This window comes from Mycteria americana, chromosome 26 (assembly GCF_035582795.1).
Source record: "Mycteria americana isolate JAX WOST 10 ecotype Jacksonville Zoo and Gardens chromosome 26, USCA_MyAme_1.0, whole genome shotgun sequence".
Lineage (NCBI taxonomy): Eukaryota > Metazoa > Chordata > Aves > Ciconiiformes > Ciconiidae > Mycteria > Mycteria americana.
The window spans coordinates 201,580-224,796 of record NC_134390.1 but is presented as its reverse complement, the minus strand read 5'-3'; the positions used below and the strand labels follow the sequence as shown (position 1 = coordinate 224,796).

At 51.1% G+C, this 23,217-nt stretch overlaps 2 protein-coding genes across 2 annotated transcripts in view; one reads left to right on the top strand and one right to left on the bottom strand.

Moving 5' to 3' along the window:
* Window positions 1-23,217, top strand: part of POU6F1 (POU class 6 homeobox 1) — a 224,966-nt gene that overhangs the window by 74,116 nt on the left and 127,633 nt on the right. The gene's annotated exons all lie outside the window — the stretch shown is intronic.
* FAIM2 (Fas apoptotic inhibitory molecule 2) lies at window positions 212-15,998 on the bottom strand. The gene is made up of 12 exons (XM_075525557.1): window positions 15,984-15,998; window positions 14,161-14,341; window positions 10,996-11,099; window positions 10,771-10,835; window positions 9,944-9,997; window positions 7,298-7,348; window positions 6,700-6,739; window positions 6,126-6,163; window positions 4,842-4,929; window positions 4,180-4,275; window positions 2,249-2,302; window positions 212-361 (listed from the first exon to the last, which is right to left on the bottom strand). Exons 1-12 carry the CDS (start codon window positions 15,996-15,998, stop codon window positions 212-214), a joined length of 936 nt encoding a protein of 311 aa, XP_075381672.1.

The window sequence follows — 23,217 nt, the reverse complement described above, 5'->3', positions numbered from 1 at the left end:
TTGCTTTCTGGGTCACAAAGGCCTAACAGCATATATACAAGCTGCATAAGGAACCCAGGGGCTTTGCTCAGCTGATTGAATGGAGCCTGCTAGTGGGCCAGAAAGGGTGGGTTTGGTTTTGTTTGTTTTAACCCTCTTTTCCTCTTCTTCTAATATTTTTTTTCCAAACACTTGCATCTAGCCAGCAAAGAGAAGATACTTCTTGCTGCACTCACTCCTGGCTGGAGCCAAAGAACTGGAGGAAGAAGGAGAAGATGTAGATGATGTCCAGATAGATATTGAGGGCTCCAAAGATGTATTCCTCTGGGTTCAGCGAGTACCGACGATTCCCCATCAGCATCTGGGTATCAAATGCCAGGAACTGTGAGGAAAGAAGAAGAAACCCAATAACAGTCACATGGAGATTTGGCACGTGGAGGCAAGAAATGCCCTCATGATAGGAGTTCTTCCAATTGCTTCACTGTACACAGAACCAAAATGCAGCCACTTTTTATGGGCTGTAATAACTGCAGTTTAAAAGCTCAGAACAATGCACTGAACAAGCTGCAACTTTCCCCTTCCTTCATTTCACTCTTGATAGTCAAACCCTGAGCCTAACTATTACTGCAGGCCTGCTTCCTTCATGCTTTTTCCCAAGGTTCCCCTTTGCTTCATCCATCCCAGATGTGTCCCAGGATGAGCTGTGGAGCAGTTCTCCCTGTTCCTCCTCAGCCAGTCCCTACGACTTTTTATTCCCAGATTTCCCCCAGCTCAAACACCTGCCAGGTAACAAGGTGACCTGGACCCAACATGACATTGCAGCAGCAGCAAGACCAGAGCAATAAAGAGCAAGAAACCCCAGATCCTGGGCAGCACCAAGGTCTGCAGAGCTGCCAAAGGTAGCCAGACCCAGAGGGGAGCTAACACCTTTCTGAGGTACAAACACAACTGAGTGCAGGGCAGATTTTACCAGTGAAGCCATCACAGTGGGAATCCACTGCCCAGCCTGCCTGCAGAGACACAGCGCTCACAGGAACAACCATGGGCTACAGGGCAGGCTGGTGGCCCAGCTGCAAGAAAACCTGCACCTTGTTGCATGACTTCAAGCTCAATATCTTCTCCCATCTCACCTTTACTCCCTCTGTTAATCTAGCCCACGACAGACACCTTGGCATGGAGCTCTTCAGGGTTGGCAGGGCGTCTTTGCCATCACCTGGGGGCGGCTGGCACCTCTGCCCTCCCCAGTCATAAATAACAGCTGATCCCCCCAGACACCGTCAGGCTGAGCTAACCAACCTGGCACAATAGACTCCACCAGCTGGGTTTCTGACTGGAGTTTATGGGGCAATTATAAGATGTTTAGCCTACTTGTATTTTACAGAGCAGGCTTTAATCATGAATCACAGAAGAAATATCCGAGCTTACTTAAAATGGCTTTATTATAGCTAATAAATGAAATTGCCCAACTGTTCTTATTCACAACATGCCCAATGGGCACCGCCTTGAACCCCAAGGCAGCCCTCCTCCTGACCCCCACCTCAAGGTAATGCCAAGCATCTTCCCAAACAACTCCCACACCTGAATAGCAAGCACAGCACTGCCAGGACTTGCTCTGGGAAGAGGCTTGCAGGAGGGACTGCCGGGCAACAGTCAAAAGAATGAATCAAGCCTTTTCAACTTTTCTTGGAGGAGCTGCCCAGCTTCAGGGCTTTTCCTGCCTGCAATGAACCTTCCTAATGCCCCTTAATACCAAACCATGGCCTCTCGCTCTTTCTGTACCTCCGTTTCTGTTAGTCAAACTCATACCCAGTCCTTGGCCCACTCCCACTCAACCAGCCCCAACCTGACTTTGCTCACTTCTGCAGCCTCACTTCATCCCCAGGCCCCTCTCAGCCCTGCAGTCCAGCTCCCACTGCTCTGCCAAAGCTTAATCTCCACTTTTACCACTCCAGAGATGCCTTTTTGCCCTGTCCCTGCAATGCTTTCTGCTGTTCACACCTAGTATTGCGCATACAGCATGGGTTTGCCAATCACACCGTGCTCTGCACCAGCACTGTCACGTACACCAACACTTTCTCGGGACAAGGCTGAGGTCACTGCAATAATTGCTATTCATGAGCCATGTGAGGATGTGGAGCTCTCTGCAATCCTGCGACTCGCTCTTCTCCCTTCCCCAACCACCTTTCAAGGCTAAAAGCATTTATTCCTTGTTTATTTGCTTATTTTTCCTGCCAGCACATTCCCAGGCCCCATGACCAGCACCACTTACCATAGTAAAGATAATGGCACCAAGCAGAGCATAGATCGCGTGGAGCCAGGGGACCTAAAGGAAACAAATCCATCAGTCAGTGCCTGGGAGAAAAGTGGTTAATTAGGACTTGACACAGAAGAGGGCTTAGCTCTCATGTGTTAGGGAAAGTGCTCTAATAGCCCAGGATGGACTTGCACCACTTCCAGCTCCAACACAGCTTCTGTTGTTGACCTTTTCGTGGCAAAAAAAACAGGTCACTGTGCCTCAGTTTCCCCTCCCACTGTGGCCATTGTGTCTACTTGGCTCATGAGCTTCTAGATCAGGTACTTGTGTTTCCAAATAGCCTACTTCAACACCGCTGCTGTCTCTGTGGAAATATCTTAGCCCTATCCTGATGGAAAAATATTTTGCAGCAGCCCTAGGTGTTTATTTACCCAAGGTTGATGCCACTGGAAGAAACACCAAATGCTTCCAAGAGCCAGACCCAGCTTTAATTAACAAGCATAACTTAAATGTGTTCATCTGCTGGAGTCACAGCAGGCAATTCACCAGGATCAAGACCAAGCCCCTGCTTGCTGTGGCACAGTAGCACACAGCACTAATGGAAGAGTTGCCCATATTCCAGGAGGAGGTGCCCACATGGACAGCCGCTTCAACCCAGAGATCGCAGCCTGCCTCCCCAGAGAGACAAGCTCATTACAGGGCTGCCTCAAGCTATGCTTATCTTGACAAGCTACAAGATAAAGAGTAGTTGTCTCAACAGTTTAATGGCAGGAGCTTGGCACTGCAAGCTGGTTTACCCTCACGTTTGCACAGGGGGGAGGTGGATCTCAAGCCAAGTCAACCAAAATCCAAGCTCCTGGTTTTGGAAACACCAGCCTGTGTATTTGTCCATCATCAGACCAACTCTGGGACTAGTACCAGTGGGAGTGTCTCCTGTAGGTCTGGCCCTTAAAGTATGATTAGGTCCCCAGTGAAGCCAGGTAAGATGTGAAGGGTTTGGAGATCACTTAAAGGCTGCCGTGATCAAAGCCAGGTGCCTCTGTGTCCAGCACAAGCAGGCATTCAGGGTGATTAATGGTGGCTGCACAGCCCCACACGTCTTCCCTCTTTCATCAGCATCTTCCAGGGTCTGTCAGGCTCTTGCCTGAATGACAGCTCACCTAATGAGAGACTCTTGGATGGAGGCCAGACACTCCATGCTGCCACACCAAATCCTCTATCAGGTGTGGTCACAAGCCACTCCAAGATTTCAGCCGGGCACAGCCAACACCAGCTGTGATCAGGTCTGAACCAAAAAAGCAGGGCGGCTGAAGGGAGGGGCTGGACCCATGCAAGAGGGGCTGGCAGCAGTTGGAGGAGTGACAAGGTAGTCACTCATGGTCAGGAGTTGTTCCCGAGCCCCTCTCTAGAGGGGCTTATTTCTGAGCAATTTGAGCCTCAAGATTTAAACACTGCAGGACAGCGCCTGATGTTAGTGTGAATACAGCAAATACAGCCAGGTCTGGCCAGACAGGCACCCCACTGCACTTGTCCGGAGTCCAAGTCCTGCCCTGAATTTGGGGCGAGAGCTCTGTTTTGTGTTGGGCAGGCCAATGCTTTAATGTGCTTACCGCCCTGGTTTTACTGGAGGGGAAACTGAGGCACAAGCAGGTGATGTGACCTGCCGAGGGGTCATTACACAGCTCCAGGAACAGAAGCAAACTTCCTCAAGCCCCAGGCCAGTGCTGTCCTACAGCCCGATATCTGATTGTACAACAAGAAGGCAACAGCCACCTGGTCTTGCCTTTTGTTTCTGTTGGTGTTTCTGCACATTTTTGGAGAGCAGGCTGGGACACCCCTCCCAAGCCCAGCCCTGGAGCTTGCCCACTTTAGGCTGATCAGCTCCCAGCCTTGCACCAGGACTGGTAGCACTGGGCGAGGAAGGAGGGGCGCAGGTCACCACTCACATATTGGTAGGGCAGTATCACAGCCAGGATGATGCCACCAAAGAAGAGTACCATGAGCATCACGAAGAGGACACCCTGGTAGGAGGTGAAGTCAAACTGCGGAGGTAAAGAACATGACGTTACAAGTGCAGAGGGCCGAAACAGGAGGTAGCGAGGGGAGCCAAACCTCCCTGTGTCCACAGGGAGGGACTTTCCAGCAGCACACCCCTCTTGCTGTCACACGGCAATTGCTTCATCTGCATCTCAGGTCCTACAGCCCAACACCCACCTGTACGGCACACAGATCCAAATGTTTACCATATCCCCTTTAGTGCCATGGGCAAGAACTCAGTACCCATCACATACCTGAAATCCAAAAGCCCACCACACACATTTGTGCCAGTGCCCTTCTGTACCCCACAGCGTAATCCTCAAAAACAACCCCACCTTGCCCCCACGCATTAGCATCTTCCAGCCCTATCTATTCCCCTGACACATCCCTCACCCCAGCGTCTGTCCTAATCTTCCTGTAACCTTCACTTTACATCCCAGCTTCCCTCAGGTTGCTCCTGTATCCAGAGCCCTACAGACCTGCCCCTCACACCGCCCTCAGCACTGCCTGACCCTGTGGTTCTACCCCTGGGAGATGCCTCTCCTAGAGGGACTGATCAGCACAAACTCACCTTGGTCTGGAAGCTGAATATCGTGACAGACAGACACACCAGGGCTGTGATCCCCAGACACAGAAGGACCGACTTGGTATTGTAGTAACTGCAAAATGAACAGCAAAACCACTTTTCAGTGTTTCCCACAGGGACAGGTGGAAGGAGGGATTAAGGCAGGCAGAAGCTTAGCAGAGGTGTACAGGTAAAGCATGAGTCCTAGGGGCACAAACAGCACTGAAATTATCGGTGTCCCCCCTTAATGTAAAAAGGGAAAGATAGAAAACACTTTAAAAAAGACTAAATGGGTTTTCCTCCTGCTTTAAATAGAAGAGGGCAGGCAGGAGGGCATGTCTGTGCCTTCTGGGAACTCATGAGCAGCTAAGATGGGCACTTACTATAAAAATCTATCTGTCCATGGACAGATGGAGAAGGGGGAGGATTCAAACTGGGAGGTAGTAGACATGGAATGACAAACGTCGTCATTGCAGCACAATGAGAAATCAGAAAGCTGCAGTCACTGTTACGCTACTGATGTGCTCGTAACAGGGGTTTGAGTCTTGGCAAACTGCAGGGAAAGAAGGATTTGAACAGGCAGAGAGACTGCGGGCTTAGGTTATAATTCTTTTTGTATGTCTGACTACTGATTTTGGTTACAGCACCAGGCTCAGCCCTAAGAAAAGCCAGTCCCCACTCTCCCCTTTGGTTTGATTTGAGAGTGATATCACTGGTATTTTCCCCGAGCTGCTGAAGCCACTACTTTCTTTGTCCCCAGCACACATCCATCAACACCCACTGGCTCATCTGCCTCATCACCAGGGACCCACGTGAACCAGGGCTGATCTTGTGAGCAGATTGTAACAGTAAAAACACAAGCAAAAGGGAGCAAGCTGTAGACTACAAAAACCGTGAAACTGCTGGAAAAAACTCCTTGTCTCACTCCAGCCCCATCTGCTAAAGTGCTGCTTAGTGGAAAAGGCGAGATCACAGGATAGGGTAGTCCCCTATAGCCCACTGGGCAGGCTCTGCCGTGCCCCTGGCTCTCTAGTGCTCTCGTGTAGGGTTTAACACAGCCAGGAACTACCCTGTGCTGCCCCAACTCGACAGAGAAGGGGATGCCACCATAGGTCTTGGAGAGCCTCTTTAAAAAGTGTTTTCAAAAGGGAAGGTCAGGCTTTGTGTGGCTACTGGAACAGCTCCAAAGAGATCAGGTGGCCCATATATTTCAGAAGTAGGGAAGTTTTTTTTGCAGGAAGAGACAGGACATAGACCAGAAAACCTCCAGAGACCGCATGCTCAACCTACCTGGAGAGCATCCCAGTGAGATAAGCCATGGAGAGTGTCTGGGAGGGAAGGAGAACCACATTAGTCCTGCATTCACGTCCCAGGGAGACACACAGATAAAACATTTTGATTACAGTGATAAGGGCAGTGAAGCCCCTTAAATGGATGCTCAAGAAAAGCAATTTTTACATAGTTTCTAATCCTCCAGTGATTAATATCCACAGGGCAGGTTAAAGTGAGGGCAGGCCACCACCCTGAGAGCAGTCCCACCTTCTCATCCCTCTACCCCTCTTGCACAGAACTCCAGCACCCTACCCCCCAGCTCCCACCACTGACCAGCCTCCGCAGGCATTGTTTAGGGGTTTTTTTTTTAGTTGCGTTTTTTTTTTTTTTTTTTAAACAGAGGCTCCCTTCTTTCCTGCTTATCACATTCTAGTTCAATTACAGCTCCTCAGCCCAAGTGCAGGGCAATTAGAGGACTTTCTGCAGGGCTTTCTGCAGGAATCCAGACCAGACGTCTCTCCTGCTTGGAGCCATTATGAAACCCTCACTGGTTGCAGGGGCAGGGCAGACGCTGTCCAGGTGTGCTACTTACAAAGATGCTCAGCAGGATCAGATTCCATGGGAAATACCTCCTGCAAGTGAAGAAACAGGGACTGGTCAGCCCTGCGATGGGGAGGGCAGAGGTAATTAGCAGCACTGCACAACAGGTTGCATAAGATGTGCTATATAATTAATGGCCTGTGCAGCAAATGGCAGGAGTAGTGCAAGGGGACAGTCATCCTGTTGGGAATGAGACAGCATTTGGAGTGCTCCTAGACCAAGAGGGCAGACGTCCCCATGATATTCCAGCAAAGCCGTCAGCAGTGCCCGGCTCCACTGAGAGCCAAGACGACCGTCCTCTGCAGTATTTAATAATGAGAGTTCGGAGCTACACAGCGATGCAATCGTTGCTGCAACATAGCTTCCTTTCCGTTTCCAGTTGCAATTTGACTTCAGCTTTTAATGCTGTGTTGCGGCAACCCACAACTGCATCAGGCCTGAAAATACAGCTGCCACCTTGGTCCCTACTTCACTGTGTCAGCATGACCCCATCCAATCTCTGCGACATTGTTGGTCACACTTGAAACGAGGAAAAACATTCATTCTTCATTTCACAGGGCTGTTTCAAATCCAAAAAGAAAATATTTTACCTGGGTCCGGAGCAGCAAGCAAGAATCAAGTAGGTCACAAAGAAAACAGCACTGCAAAGACAAGAAAGAGAGCAGTTTAGGGAGGAAAGCCCAAGCATTGTGTGTTGATGCAGGAGAGAATTCTCCAGCTGACAAGTTTCAGTGCTCTGCTGCGCTGTTTAACGTACAAGCACCATGCCAGAAGTTGAGGCAGGGTAGGAAGCAAGGCAGTAACTACCTCTCGCTGAAGCAGTTTTCTGCCCGCAGCTGCCTACTTTGCTTACGCCAGTCCAAGGTGGGACAGCACAACCGTCCCTGAGAAACCTGAAGGATGGTTTTAGAGCAGAGCAAGGGCAGCATTCAGGTCCAGGATAGATGGAGCACCCAAACGTGTTTAGCGCGTGAATTGCTCATCCGGAGGTGGCCAGACTTTGCCCCTCATTTCCAGGCACTTCCTGGCTCGGTGGGATCAATCCCAGCACCCTGCTGGGATTTCAGCAGCACTTAAACCAAGATTCACAGGGCTGGTAAAAGTGACTTGCCTAAGGCCAGAGGGAAGGTCTGTGTCAGAGAAGGGAACTGGTCCCATGTTACTGGCACCAGCACTCGAGGAAAAGAGTTCAACAGCAGAAAGATCCTCTGAGGTCAGTAAAGCTCGCAGACCCAAGCCTAATATGCTGTTGCACAAGCTATCCCCAGGTCACAGGAGAGTTATTTATCTCACATGACTTGACCCTTCAGCAAAGCAAAAAAATCCAAGAGCTGAGGGATGGTCTCCCTCTGCTCTGGCCATCACGCAGCCCGGGTGTTTTTCCACAGTGCTGATGGGTTATGGCACAGTGGGAACCTGCTTACCTGCTTTCACCCAGCGCCTGGGGGGGGAAAGCAGCTTCCAAGCATGCCGATGGCTGCACGATAGCCAGTCACCTTAGGTCTAATAAATGAACGTGACGGCAAAACCCACAGGCCATGATAAATGCACCAGAGATAAACCTGAGCATTGCTCTCCCACGGGGAAACCAGGAAAGCTGGAGTGGACACAGCTGAATGGATGGAAAGAAAGAACGTAGGGAGCAAAGAGAGCCATTGCAGTTGTCCATCTCCTTTGCATCCCTTGTTGCACATCTGCTCTTGCTTTATTCCCTCTAAGCCACCACCCCAGCAGTAGAAAAAGCACCCTAGGGCACTCACTTCTATTTTACAGAGAGATATAGAGAGTTGGGGTGTCTCTGTGTGAAAGAGATCCAGACCCAGATCAGGACAAGCGATTGGAGACACTGGGATGGAGGGAAGGGTTGGCTTGCTGGGCGGTGAAAGGACAGACAAAATTTAAGTCCCTCAAGTACAGACCCTACCCCCAGCTGGCCCAAGACGGCTTTGCTCCTACTGAAAGATAAAAATGCTGACTGTCCAGTAAGCTACAGGAGATGAACCCAAAGGTCAAAGCATAAACCTGAGCAGAGCTTGGTCTTGTCTCCCTACAAGGCAATGCTGCTTCTCCAGTCTACCAACTGGCCAAGAAGGAGCGCATTATTTTCCTTTAAGGTCAAAGAGGCATGCTGATGTCAGTTCCCTTCTATTATTGCTATTTTTGGTCTTTTTTTCTAAGTTATATAAGCTGGTGTATCATCTCCAGGCCCGGACGCATTTCATGATTTGGGTGTGAGCTAATTAAAGCCAAGTTCACAGAGCCTTGTTCACAGACAATTGCATCACACACTCTGCCTGCTTAATTAGCAGCACTAACACAAGTGGCATCCAGGAAACCAGCACAACTGCAAATATACCAACGCATGGAAGCACAGCTACGCTACCTCCGAGCTGACCTTTTGGACCAAGCTTGACTAATGAATGGCATCCCAAAGTCTGGGCACTGAGAGCAGCTCCGTGATGAAGACCCAGGCATGACAGCCCCACAAACATCCTTCCTATCCCCTCCAGATGCATCCCTCCCCTTACCATTGCCTGCACCCTTCATCTGTTGCATATCCAGGCATGTGATGTAAACCCAGGCAATCTCCTTGCTTTCAATGGGACAAACCCAAAATTAAGCCTCTAAGGTACCCTAGGCACCCTTTCAGGTCTCACATCTGGGTCCCTACCCTAGGCACCCTTTCAGGTCTCACATCTGGGTCCCTACCCTAGGCACCCTTTCAGGTCTCACATCTGGGTCCCTACCCTAGGCACCCTTTCAGGTCTCACATCTGGGTCCCTACCCTAGGCACCCTTTCAGGTCTCACATCTGGGTCCCTACCCTAGGCACCCTTTCAGGTCTCACATCTGGGTCCCTACCCTAGGCACCCTTTCAGGTCTCACATCTGGGTTTCTGCACTGTTTTCCTGGAAGCTCCCCAGTTTTACCCGATTTGCTCTGCAAGCAATACTCATGTACGTACTTTGACCCTGGTTTGTAGAGCAGCAAGCCCTCTTTTTGAAAGTATTTGTCGATATCTAGTATCTCTCATGTCTCAGACTCATTTAGGTGACATTTCCTATCTTCTCACCTCAGAGTTATCCATGAATTTCCCCACCTCCCCCTGTACACACATTAGAGCAATTCTTCACACATAAGATACAAAAGTGTTTGGAAAGTGTCTCCACATCACCACAGCCCCATCCAGAGCTGTTTGGAGCATACATGGCCATAGGAGAAGACAGAGATACTCACTAGGAAGCCCAATACCAGGCAGCATGCGTCTGAATGTACCCCTTGACTGGCTCGCTGCAAGACAGAGAAAAGGGATGCTGAGCAGAAAGCATAAAAAAGCCAATCACTTTACAAGTTGCTGCTAAATTAAACCTAGGAACACACATGGGGTGATGCAGCATGGGGTATGTAAAAAAAAAAAACACCAAAAAACCCCCCAAAACCCCCAGCCACGGCTGAATCTATCCAGCAGACTGACCAACTGGAAAGAAATTCAACCTGTCAAGTCAGAAAGACAGCCCTGCTGCTATCAGTTGCACAGTCAGGCTGGCTCGGGGAACAGCCGCTGCCTTCTCTGAGAAGTTGTTAAAGAGCTGAAATCCTCAGGCTGACGGTGATTCATTATTTATTCCGGAGGCAACGTGAGCTGCACATGCCCAAAATGCTCAGTCATCCGAGCTAGAGACAGCCGCTGCTCGAGTGTGGGGTATCTGCTTCTGCAAGGGGAGGTAACCCAATCCCTAAAGCTGAGGTAGGCTGGGGTCTGATGGCCTTGATAACTCCCAAAGGAAAAATACAGCAGTTAGTGCTCAAGGGCAAGCAACCCAGGCCTCTTGGCTGGGGATAGCACCCAGAAGAGACGATGCACCATCCAGAGGACATGCAGGAAAGGTAGCAGAAGCACTGAAGGATGTCTCAGGGTTCCCTCAGTTTTGTTTTTCTATTGGAGCACATGGGGAAAAAAATTCAGGTATCTACATAACCGACAACACCCCTAAGTAACAGGTAATTCAGGAACAGGTCATACACGGGACAAAGCAAGCATTACAGTTACACAAGAGACCTACCAGAAGGTGAAGAAAGCCACAATAACGACAGTGACCAAGAGCTGGACCATCAGGATGGCATAAACCTGCAACAAGAGGCAACCCATGGGCAACCCGCAGACTCTCTGCTTCCCACCCAGCCCAGGGAAGCCAGCCAAGCCATTGCAGCCAGGTCCCTCCAAGGGCTCAGAGCTGGTCTCCTGCCTTCACAGGGGAAGGTTGAGCCTGGAGAGCCTTGCCCCTTACCTTCCTGATGAACACTCTGCGCACATTCCTGTCATCCCAGCTGAAGGTCGTGAGCATTTCTGTGTCCCCTGGGTACCCGCCACTGCCATAGCTCGGGCTCGTGCCTGAAGCAGAAGCCAGACAGATCAGCTCCCATCACCCACTTCCCTCCCCAGCTGCAATAATCTGACCCCAGTGATTGACTACAGCTCAAGAGGCCCAAATTTCAAGGTTTTCTTGTTGCACTGCAAAACAGAGGCTTGCTGGGATGCACTCTGCTCCCTTCCCACTCCTGCACCTTATTAGGGCCATCTCCAAGAACAGAGCAGGGGAACCACTTCTGCAAACTCCAGCACGACAAGGACACCAGGGTTAATTCCTGTCTATGGTAACACCATATTTTTAATGGCAATTAGAGGGCTTGTATCATATCCTCGCTCGCCTTTCACTGCATATTAAAGCATCCTCCAGAGGAGCCATGACTCAGGACCTCTGTCATTCCCATCAGGAGCTCTGGTGCAAGAGGATTCCCTCGCTGCTCTGTAATTGCCTGAGCTTAGACTGTCTGTGTCGTGTCTTAAGTCAACAGTGTGCCCTCTCCTCTGGGAGGACCTCGTTACAGCCAGCTTTTCCATAAGATCCACCCCTGAATCTGATTTCTATGCAGGGAGTCAGAGAACGGTTTAGCAGCAAGCCTAAACAAGGGAGAAACAACCCTGATGCTACTGCTGAGAGTACCTTCCCCAAAAATCACTGCACCAAAAATCGTGTGGACCCAGCCCTGCTTTGCTGAGGGCTCTCGAATACAAGCTCTTGTTGCTGGAGTTTCCCTGCAGATGGGCAAGGAGGAAGGCTGCCCCATAAAGCATCAGTTTGCTCTGCAGCCTGAAGGGAGATGGAGGGAAACATCAGAAAACCTCTGCTTGCTGGGGAGGCGACTGTGCCGACAGCCAGGGATGAAGGTAGCAGTGACGATATTGGAGGGCAGGGCACTGCGAGGAGAAACCCAAAGCAGCAGCTTCTCCCTGCTAAGATCAGCTGCACAAATTAGATGTAAGAATCAGCCTTCTCCATCTCCTGAACCTCACGCTCAAGAAGAAATAAAACAAATACTGAAACTTCAGTTGTCTTAGCGCATCATTCCCCTGCGCTATTCACTTATCTTGCAAATATCCCCTTCCCTGTTACTAAGTCTCCCCGCCTGGGTTTCCTATAGAATGAAGGCTTATGCGATTACACCAGCTATACATTCATGTCCCTCCCTGTTTGACAGATGCCTCCCCTCCTTCTCAAAGCTTTTTAGCTCAGTGATACTCAGATCCTCCAGGTAGATGGAGGAAAGACCCTCTCAAACTCAGAGGACAGGCTGCAGACACCAGGAAAGCCAAACTCAAGGCCCTGGTCCTGGATTTCTTGTTTTACTGGTCAAAGGCTGTTTGCTCTTATTGCAGAAGCCTCATCCTAAAGATGCTCTTGGCAGGAAATAAATCCCTTGTGCTCTTCTTCTGCCTAATAAATCTCTTGTGCCTTCTTCTACGCCTCAGTGAAGATGAAACTCCTGCAGTGCATCCTCCCTGCATTTCTGCAAGATCTGTCATCACCCACGCGGGGCCGAGAGCACCTGAGGCCCATATCCCCGGGACACTTCAGTGCCTCCTGCGTCAAAACAATCAGGGCATCTAAATACCAAATTAGGCACCTAAATGCCTCAGAGGAATGGAGGGGGTTTCCTCCTCACCAGCTAGTGTCCCCAGCACCCATCACCTCCCATCTGTGGCCACATCTGAGGTAACAAGACAGTGTGTCCTGAGCTCATTATTAAAGAAAGCAACCCAAAACACGTGCCACTTCTCTCCAGCTACTTCCAGTCCCACATAAGCTGTTAGACACAGCCCCATGGCACGTACCCCCGCCGCCCCAGACCCTGGTACAGGAGCCACAGCTTGCAGCGTGGCCGAGGGCAAGGAAAGGGGAGAAGGACATGAAATCAGAGGAAAACATCAGCAGGGATCAGGACACAGCTGCAGAGAGGAAATCCTGCCAGGCTTGTCAGGGAGGGGACAAGAGATGACACATCACCTAAAAAAGTCCTCTGGGATACCCAAAATACCAGCATCCTAACCCATTTGGGCTTTACCCATCCTAATTCATCATGACAGTAGAAAGACCCAGATGGTTGTTATAGCAAGCCGGGAGGTTATTTATCACCTCTGTTTCTGACCCCTGAAGGCAAACAAGAATGGGAAAAGCCTGTGAAACCATCGGAGTGTGCAGGCACACACATCTCGGAGGGGCTGAGCTTGCTCTTTCCCCTTCCCTAAACATCTCCATCCCTGCAGCTGCGACCATCCCTGATGGATGGAACAGGCGGCCAGCAAAGCACAGCAGAGGAAGAGGATTGAGCAGAGAGAGAGGACTCAGGAGTCATTAAATCCAGTCCCTCCAGCGCTCTCTCCAGTTCAAGCTGTGCTGACAGCAGTTGGCCACCCCAGCAGACTTGCTTGCCGGCCATTGTGTCCTGCATCCATCCCAACGTGCCGCTACACAGCCGTTCCCCTGCACTGGGCACAGTCGAGCCTTTGTCCACTTGTCACGACCGAGCAGAAGCTGCACGCAGCACCCAGGGAAGAAAAGCTGTTTGTTTGCTGAGGAGTTGGCCACACAGGCTGATGCTGGAACAATTCGGCCTTCAAGTCCAGCCATGTTTTAGCCTCCACTGGCTCTGAACACCGGCTCATAGCAGCCAGACATCACTGATGCCACGACACTGATTTTGCTAGTTCAGCAGCTGCTTTGAAAGCTGGGGTTGAGCAGGAGCTGGAGGGGGGGTGCTGCCTGCAGAGCTGGGAGCATTGCACCAGGGCTCTCCCCAGCCCTGGCATTGCCCAGTACCAGCAAGCTGGGAGAGGGGATTTTTCCCATTCCGGTACTGGGAAGGAGAGCAGAGAGAGCACTGGAGTTTAGTCCCACCTCTGGAAGGCAGTGTGGTCTAGTGGTTGGGTGAAATGGCTTTTACATATAGATATGGACTTATAGAGCTTACAGCTACAGCTCTAGGGTGAGCTCTACCATGGACCAAACTGGGCACCACATCCCTGGTTCCCCTCTTCTCTACAAGCCCGTAGGGGGGATCTCTGCACCCCTCTGCAAGGGGCTCACCCTGGGTACAGCCACAGAAGGACTTACTGGGGTCGACATAAGCCCAGCTGGGGTGGAGCGGGACTGATGGGGGAGGAGGGTAAGCACCAGACTTCATCCCTTCTCCTGCTGTCGCCTCCTCATAGGTCGGAGGAGCTGGTGGAGCTGTGGCATTGTCCTTCTTCTCCCCTTGCCCCTCGGAGTTGGGGGGTTTGTTGTTCACAGAGAGCTGCACAGAAAGGCGGGGGGGGCAGATAGAGAGATTAGACTGTAAAAGCAGCACAGAAACTGCCCTGCAATGGGAACCCAACAGAGCACGGACAGAGGTCTGGAGGTCCCTCCGTTGGATCCCAGGAACTCAAAGGGCGCTCAGTAAATCCTGTGAGCTGGCAGTGGACCCATCCCTGCACCCCCAAGAAGGAGCGTCCTCTGCTGCGATTGAGGGAAGAGATGGGAAAACACCTGGCATGTTAAAGGGGATGAAAAATTATAGGCAACCAGGTCTGAGGGGAGACACAGCCTTGCCCAGGGTCCTCCGTGGTGCCTCAGGCTCATATGTAACACTGGAAAGTTCTCAAATAATTCTCTGCTTTTCAGCCTACTTCTTTCTAAATTTCCCCTTAAAAAAGATCTTTCAGTTACTGGGTAGAAAACCCTGAACTCGTTCCTTTCCACTTACATGCACATTTGGGGGAGTTTCTCCTAGCCCCCAGGAAGTGCTCTGGCTTGGCCCTCCAACATTTTCTTCTAGCTCATTCCTCTCTGCCCGTCTAGAGGCTCAGCCTTGCTGCTTTCTGTAATTTGAAGATGCAGCTAAGGGACTTGGGATCCCATGTCTTCGGGCTATGAAATCCCAGCAAAGAGCCAGCCTCAGGCCACCTGAGAACTTGCTTCTCCTTGGGAACAGCATCCATTTAACCTTCTAGATCTTTGTCATCCCAGGATAAGTTATGAGCCTGGTATCCTGCCCTCGCTGCCAAAGGGGGTGACAGCTCAGCGTCAGGGATAGCATCCCCATGGATCACAGGGATGCAGGGCTGGAACCGCAAGAAGTCCAAAGTGAAGCAGATCAACTAACCAGCACTGCAACAGACAGCACAGTCCCTGTTAAGAAGGTCTTAAATGAAAGGTGTAACAGGCCCTTGAAATTATATAAAGCCAGGGTACCAGGCTGGGATGTGCACCACAAGCAGACCCAGCTGCATCGGGATAACTGTGCCACCTCCTCTGCCAGCTCACAGGGACTCTCCTCGCCCTGTCCTCCGTTACACAGCCCTTGGGTATAGGGTGGCCAATATCATGCAAGACCCCCAGAGATACCCAAGGAGATACAAGAGGGACGGTGCCGCCTGCATCCAGGCAGCCTCCAGCATTGCATCGTTGTCATGGCAATGGTGCCCTGTGCTGGCAGAGGATGCATAAACACCCCCCCCCCCCGGTCCCTGAGCATTGGAGAACCCCAAAAAACCAGAGCTCCCTGGAGCAGGAAGGAGGTGCTCAGGGCAGGTGCCAAGTGCTGACTGCTGGGGGCATGGACGGGAAAGCACGAGCACCCCGTTGAGCTCCCCGACATCCAGGACGGGTGGAGGAAACAGCCACAGGTCCAACAGCAGGGTCGAGCTCCCCATCCAGCACCAGGAAAAACAGCCCCCAATGCCATAATGACACAACCCTCCACCCCCTTCCTGTGCCAAAGACACCCCCGTCGCAGGGGCCAACGCACCAGGCTGTGCACGGGTACCCAGCTCCCCCCTCCACAGCAATTGTTTTATTCCTTAAATCCCCTCCCTTCAACCCATTTCACCCCCCCCAACATGCAACGATTATGCAAGCAGGACGAGTCATCATCCAAGCACTGGCCTCCCACCTACCTTCCCCTGGGTCATGGCTCCTCGCTAATGATGCCGCCGGACCCTGCGAGCAGCAGCAGGAGGAAGAAGGCCGTAGCTGAGCACCAGCCTCCTCGCCGGGTCCCTTCCGCCCCCTCTCCCGGGGTGTTTCGGGGCTGGCTGCAACCGCTGCAGCCTCTGCAGCCTGTGCTGATGCCTTCACCTTCTAGCAACATCCACAGAGCAACAGGCGTTGAAGGGAGGACCGTACCATTCCCAGCCTGCAGCACAGGGGGAAGTCGGGAAAGAAACGGCAAAAACGGAGGCGAGCGGCCACCGGCAGCGATGGGGAGGACGCACGGACACAGCAACGGGGAGGCAGCAGCAGGGTCCTGCACCACAGGGTGGGAAGCGGCCACCCCAGAGATGCTGAACTCGGAGCTGGGATTGCAAAGGGGAGGGAGACGCGAAGGATGCTTTGCTGCAGCATCTCTCTGCCGCTGCACGTCAGAGCTGACCGCGGTCTGGGGAGCAGCAGCTTCCCCGGGCCCTGCTGCAGCCGGGCACAGAGCAACGAGGGCTATGGCGGGGGCTGGAGGCTCCCCTGGGACAGAGGGAAGGCCTGAGCCAAGCTCTGTAACGTGAGAGCAGGAGGGAGGAATCGCACACAGCCCTGGCTCCCTTCCCGACCCTTTCCAGGCTTTGCGCATATAGAGCAGGATAGAGAGGGTAAGGCTGCTCTGCCCCACAAGTGTTGTCCTCTCTGGACCGATGCGGCCCCGCCTGGGGGGCACAAGGAGGGTTTGGAGGTGTCCCAGGGAAGCCAGCAGACCACGAGCACCACGTAGACCCCATCACCGAAGCAATATTATAAATTCAGCCCCATGAAGGAGAGGGCTGAATGGGGAATCCAGCTCCCAGCCCAGAGCATGTCCAAGGGAAGGGGCACGAGGTGAATGAGGTTTTGCCCCCCCATGACAGGACCTGGGGGAATTACAGTCTGGAGAGCTCAGCGAGATGGAGACATCATCTCCTCTTACCACCCCGCCGCAGCAGGAGAGAAAAAAATTGTCCCTTTACATAGTGAAATGCTTCACACGGGCAGAAAATTTGTCGAGGAGAGAGGAAGAGACAGACAGTATAAACACAGCACACCCTCTACCTAAACACATGGAGACAGGCTTGTGATGAAAGAGAGGTGTCAGCAGAGCAGTCTTGCGCTGTGTTCCCACAAAATGAAAGCACAATTTTGGGCAGTTCTGGGACTATACTCGGGTTAGGAGCTGTACCCCTACATCCCAGCTCCCCACATCCTCCCTCCGGTCCTTCCTGAGCCCCTTCAAGTCATTTATTGCTTGTCATGCCATAGGCATGCATCACACCTCAAATTAGTTTGCCAAGTCTATAATACAGGTACAAAAATTAAATTAGCTTATCTGTTTACTCTGCCATGAAAAAAAAGACTCTGCCACATTTTAGGCTCCCTAAAATCAGACCAAGAGAAGGTGAAGAACAGGCTGTCTACAAGGAAAGGAAGTTGAAAAACCCATCCTCATTCACAGCTTCTGCAAAGAAGCAGGCAATGGAAGGGTTAAAAGGACAGCATGAGCTGGAAATGAAAGAATGCAGCCAAGCAATGTACAGCTGGCATCCATACAGACCTAGCCCCAGCTATTCAATTGGAAAGAGAGGTGATTACCACAAGGACTGCAAAAACTTGTCAGGATTATTCAGAATCAATTAAGTGCCTGTTAACCACAAGCTCCTCAAGGGCTTTCATTCTCCTCGAGGTTGAGCAGAGGCGTAAAACTGGGCAGGTCCCAAGTGAGGGAGAGAAACTCAACCCAGCAGGTGGGGTTGCTCCAACCCACTGCTCCAACCCAGCACAAGGAAACCATGCTTGGCTTGTTGATCCCCTTCAAGCATCGCACAAGTCAAGGGGTCAAGGGCTTGGGAACAGAAACTCCAGGTGGTGCACGACATTGTGGTGAGAAAGGAGCCACCCATTTTCTTAACAAACCCCAGAGGGACTCATCCCAGCTGCAGTCCCTGGCCAAGCCAGATTCCTTGGTGGGATAATGCAGGACCCCACATGCTCTATCCCAGGCTGAAGATGCTTCAAAGAGCTGAAATACTGGGTCTGGAAGAGGAAAAACCCTCAGCAACGAAAAGCAGATAGCATTGCCTACCGCAACAGCCTGCCTCTAAATAGAAAGCAGCAGGAAGGGAAACCAAAACCATCCACCAGCCTGTTGTCTAGAGGGCCCATTCCCACCCCCTGAGCTCCCAGAGGGCATCTTGGTTTTCCCTTGCTGCCCAGCCCCAAAACAAATCCAACGCCAACAGGGAATGTTTTCACGGGGCTCTGGGAAACCATCATGTCTTTCCCCAGCCAGGAAAATGAACTGGGAGAGCCCATGGGCTGCAAGGCTTGAAATGAGTCTCATCTCCGCCATAGAGAAGACAAGGACAACTCTGCCCAGCTGATAGCAATGAAAAGCAGAGCCCTTCAACCCTTGCAGGGACCACCCTTCTCCAACAAAAAAGCTGCTCTAAACCTGTTTCCTTGCTTTCCTGTTTGAGCTGGAAGCTCTTAAATGTGCCACAGTCCTACCAAGAAGGTCATTTTCTCTAGACCTTCTCTTTTCCCGGTCTCACAGGTGCATCAGGATAAGCACGCACAAGAGCCATATTCCAGACTGTGATGCTCACACACGGCATCACAGCAACCGTTCAACAGCCCCCATCCAGCTCCCTGACCAACTGCTGGTCCAGCTCAGCGTCAGGCCACATGAGGAACCCTTCACCTGCACACGCATATCTTTAATGCTCAGGAAAAAAAAAAAAAATCTGTCAAGGCCACGCCCTGCCAAATCCACAAGGGATTTCACAGGGATTAAAGCAACTTTGCTGAACATTCAATCACATCAAAAACAATGTAAAGAAAACCTGATGGAATAATTAAGGGATCTGCTGCATCAACATACATGATGGCACACCCAGGAGCCCTCTGTAAATACGCTTTCCTGCATTCCCAAGAGGGAAAACCCCCACTGGCAGTGAATGCTCTGCCATGGACTTTAAAAACATGAAAAAACCAGGCATTTACCCTAGGCTTTTAGGCTGCTGAATTATCCATGGATTATTAATGCTAAATCCTGCCACCAGGCTTGGTCCCTATATGGGAGATTAACAAACAAGCTGTGAACATCAGGACGTGCACGAACAGAGGTTTGGAAGGATAAAAGAAATACAAATGCCCTTATTTTTGAGGGGCAAAGCCCTACCCTCATCTGCCATCCTGCCAGCATCCCAGGCACAGGGTAGGCAGGGAGCTCCCCAGTGCCCATCACCCCAAAGTGAGCCACCCCGGAGCCTCACCTCCACGAGAGGTGGAAACCTGCTCCCAGGAGCCAGCATCTCCCTTCCTGGCCGGCTCGTACCTTCTTGCTCTTGCGCAGAGTCCTTCAGCTGAATTAGCCCTCCTTCCTTCCCAAGCCGTCCTTGAAGAGCAGAAAGAACTTCCCCTTAACATGCAATATAAGGAGCCGGACAAGCCAAACTGTTTGGGGTGGGATGTTCTCCTCACTGGCTTCTACAGTAAGTATCGGTCTCTAGCTCAGGCCTCAATAGACAACACTGATGCCTGAGCTAAAAAAAAGAAACCCAACCCTCCATCACCCCCTTTATAGCATCAGTTTTCCATCGCCTGGAAGAAAATCCTGTAAACTGTGCCCGGCTGAGCTGCCACACCTGATCACAGGCACCACAACTGCTGGGTAAAATTAATTTAAGCCCTCAGAAGGGCATTTTAATTAGAGTGGGCTCAAGCCCCAGTGGTGGGCAGTAGTTGTAAGTCAGCTGGGGACCATTATCTGAGTAACATTCTTGGTGGCTTGCAGTTATTTGTCCACGCTGTGGGGCTAAGACGGTGCCAGGATTTGGGTGCTTTGAGAAACTTTGCCCTATTTTTTTTTTAAACGCCTCCAGAGCTGCGGTGTGTGATTTTGGTGAACTGCAGGGAACAGGTCCCACTGGTGACGTTAAAAAATAAACAGAAGCAAAATCCCCGCAAACCACGTCAGAGAGTAACAACACGTGCGTACACCAACCAAACAAATAGATAAATGTAAAGACGAGGCACTCCCCAGGATTAAATTGTTCAGCTGCTCAGGAGTGCATTTCACTCATCGCTGCCAGAAGAACATGTTCTTACTGCCATCATGTGCATTCGATGCTGTTAAACGAAAGGAATTGCACAAGTATGCAAACTTGCCTCGCTGGGAGTGGGGGAACAGAACAGGTTTGGGTGACACTTGGAGTGACACCTTCATGCCACTGTGCAGTTTCTTCTTTAAACTGTTATGAAGGAACTTTATATAATACAATTCAGGGATGTGCACAGGAATTTTTTAAATTCTTGTGAGCCCATACAATGAGTGACCTGTGGCCCTGTGGTGACGCAGCAGCCTGACAAGGGACCCAGGCAATCAGCGGGGAGAAGAGATGGAGGAAAGAGCTTTGCTGCATTTCAGAGCCCAAATTTCCAGCGCTGAAACTGGCCTAAAATCCAGGTTTGTTGGTGCTGTCCTGGAAGGAGTCTCTGTCTTTGCCCTGGAAGCTCAAAGTCAGAAGTGAGGGGGGTTCCCACCTGGCCTAATGGCATCCCAGGAACAGCTGGTAATGTGTCCCCTGTCCTCCAAGCCCACGACGTTTGCCTTCCTTGCCTACATCCCCGAGCAAGCAAACACCTTTGCGTTTCCTCCTTTGCATACCTCCAAAGTTCCCAGCAAGCCGATTCCTTCCCCTCTTTCCTCCCTAAAACGCGTCTTTCCCGTAACATCCCTGCACACGACTTCGCTAGGTCAGGAGATTGATGCCTGCCTTGCTGCAAGTAACTTCATTTCCTCAAACTCGCCCATTTGTCTGCAGATTTCTCTCCCACTGTTATGCCATGAGTGACCCGATATGCACTGTCTGGGTCTGTAGAGTCTTGCACGAGGCTGTCCTCATCCGAGATCGGGGCTCCTACGCTCCACAGTAACCCACGGTAGAAGATTTGCAGTCTTGCTGTGTGCTCTTCGAGTGGGACTGTCGCGGTTTAGCCCCAGTTGGCAACTGAGCACCACCCAGCCGCTCGCTCACCCTCCCCCCCGGTGGGATGGGGGAGAGAATCGGAAGAGCAAAAGTAAGAAAAATCGTGGGTTGTGATAAGAACAGTTTAATAATTGGAACAACAACAACAACAAAAAAGTAATGAGAAGGAAAACAACAAGAGAGCAAGAGAGGAACAAAACCCAGGAAAAAACCCAAGTGATACAACCCCTCCCCACCCGCCGACCGATGCCCAGGCAGTCCCCCAGCAGCGATCGCTGCCCCCCGGCCAGCTCCCTCCGGTTTCTATACTGAGCATGACGCCATATGGTATGGAATAGCCCTTTGGGCAGTTTGGATCAACTGGCTGTGCCCCCTCCCAACTCCGTGTGCCCCCGGCAGAGCACGGGGAGCTGAAAAGCCCTTGACCAGTGTAAACATTACTTAGCAACAACTAAAACATCAGCGTGTTATCAACATTATTCTCATACTAAAATCCAAAACACAGCCCTATAGCAGCTACTAGGAAGAAAATTAACTCTATCCCAGCCGAAAGCAGGACAGGGATTTTCACAGTTTCTGGTTGTGTGACAATGCCCCCCGCCCCACCGAGACATGGCCCCTCTTGGATTCACGCTGCAGCAAATTTACGAGCTCCATCGGACCAGCAAAAAGAAATGCAGAGCTCCCCGGGCAGCTCGGTCCCCACCCAGGAGAGAACAATGTTTTCCACATGCTGGACTTAGCTGGCAAGGTCGCGGAGGAGCTGCCAATGCCCCTCTCCACTTTATACAATTCAAGGAAGTGAAACAAATTGCGCTGACACCCCAGGGCCAGATCCCATCAACACCAGCATAAATGCAGAAGGAAATCAGTGCAATAGCCCAGATTTAAAAAAAAAAAGTCCTCAGAAAGTCTTTCTACCAAAGAAGGATGGCAATTCACGCTGCTGACAACCCAATCCCTGTGCCGTGCCCCAAAACCCACACAGAAATCAAGTAACTAACCACAAACAAAAATATCCCATGCTGAACCTTTATTCTCAGAAGTGGAAAAGAGCCAGAGGCTTTATGAAACCAACTTTGTGGTTCTCTTACTGTTGCAGCCTTGGCATGGAAGTTGGTGTCTGGGTAGCACCATAAAACAGAGAGAGAAAGAGGCACATAGGGGAAAAGAGGATGAAAGGTGGTAGATTAAAAAAGGATAGAAGGAGGGAAGAAACCCTTTACAATTTTAAAGAAATAGGTTGCATCTTCTATCTACATGCCTTATGTAAAAGTATACGTTTTAGGAGCAGTTTTGGAGTCTGTACTAGCCCTTTCCCAGCATATGTTGATCACACAGACCAAAGGAGACCTCTGCAGAATCCGGCATGGTGGAAAGGGCCAATGGCCAACTGTGAAGGCTGTCGAGGTCTTTTCATGGGTTGTATCCAATCTATTGAACTGCTCTGCTCCTTTCCCTGCTTTTCCCACCTTCCCAGATTCAACGCAAATCTTCATCTGCGGTGGGAGGAACTTCCTGAAGCAATGTGGAAAACAGAAAAAGCATAAAGGTATTGTTTGATATGAAAATGATCATCACCAAAGCAGCTCTCAGCTAGCAGCTCGGTGGAGAGGACTTTCTGGGAACTCACACCAAGGTCCTAACCTTGTTCCTGATGCTGTCCCAGAAGAGAATAATGGTTTCCAAGCCAGTGTCCAAGCCCCTGTAAGGAAAATTTCAGGCAGAGGGAAGCTGGTGGATCCCCACGGCCCTTGGACAAAGTCACTCTCCCACAAAACTGTTCTTGCCCTCACAGCTCTGGGCCAACCATCCTGTTTACCTGCTGCACTACTTTTCCCTGGAGCCCATCTAGGGTGGGAACCCAACCTTTCGTTAATCATTCAACTGATTCTGCACAAACCCCACAGGCTTTTGGGCACCAAGCACTGGAAACCCCAGGGTGGAGGACGAGTGTTCAGTAACTCTGAGAGTTACGGGACAGGTGGCACCACTTCATGACCACACAACGGCTCTGGGCTGCCAGTGAGGTTGCACATGCTGAGCTTCACGATTTTAGGGTCGTGCTGAGACTCTGAGTTGAAGATGCCTCTGAGCAGTTGCAGCCAGCAGCTTGCCAGAGCCTGGCTCCATACCCAGACCTCAGCTCCGTTCTCCACCAAAGCGGAGGCAGAAGCAG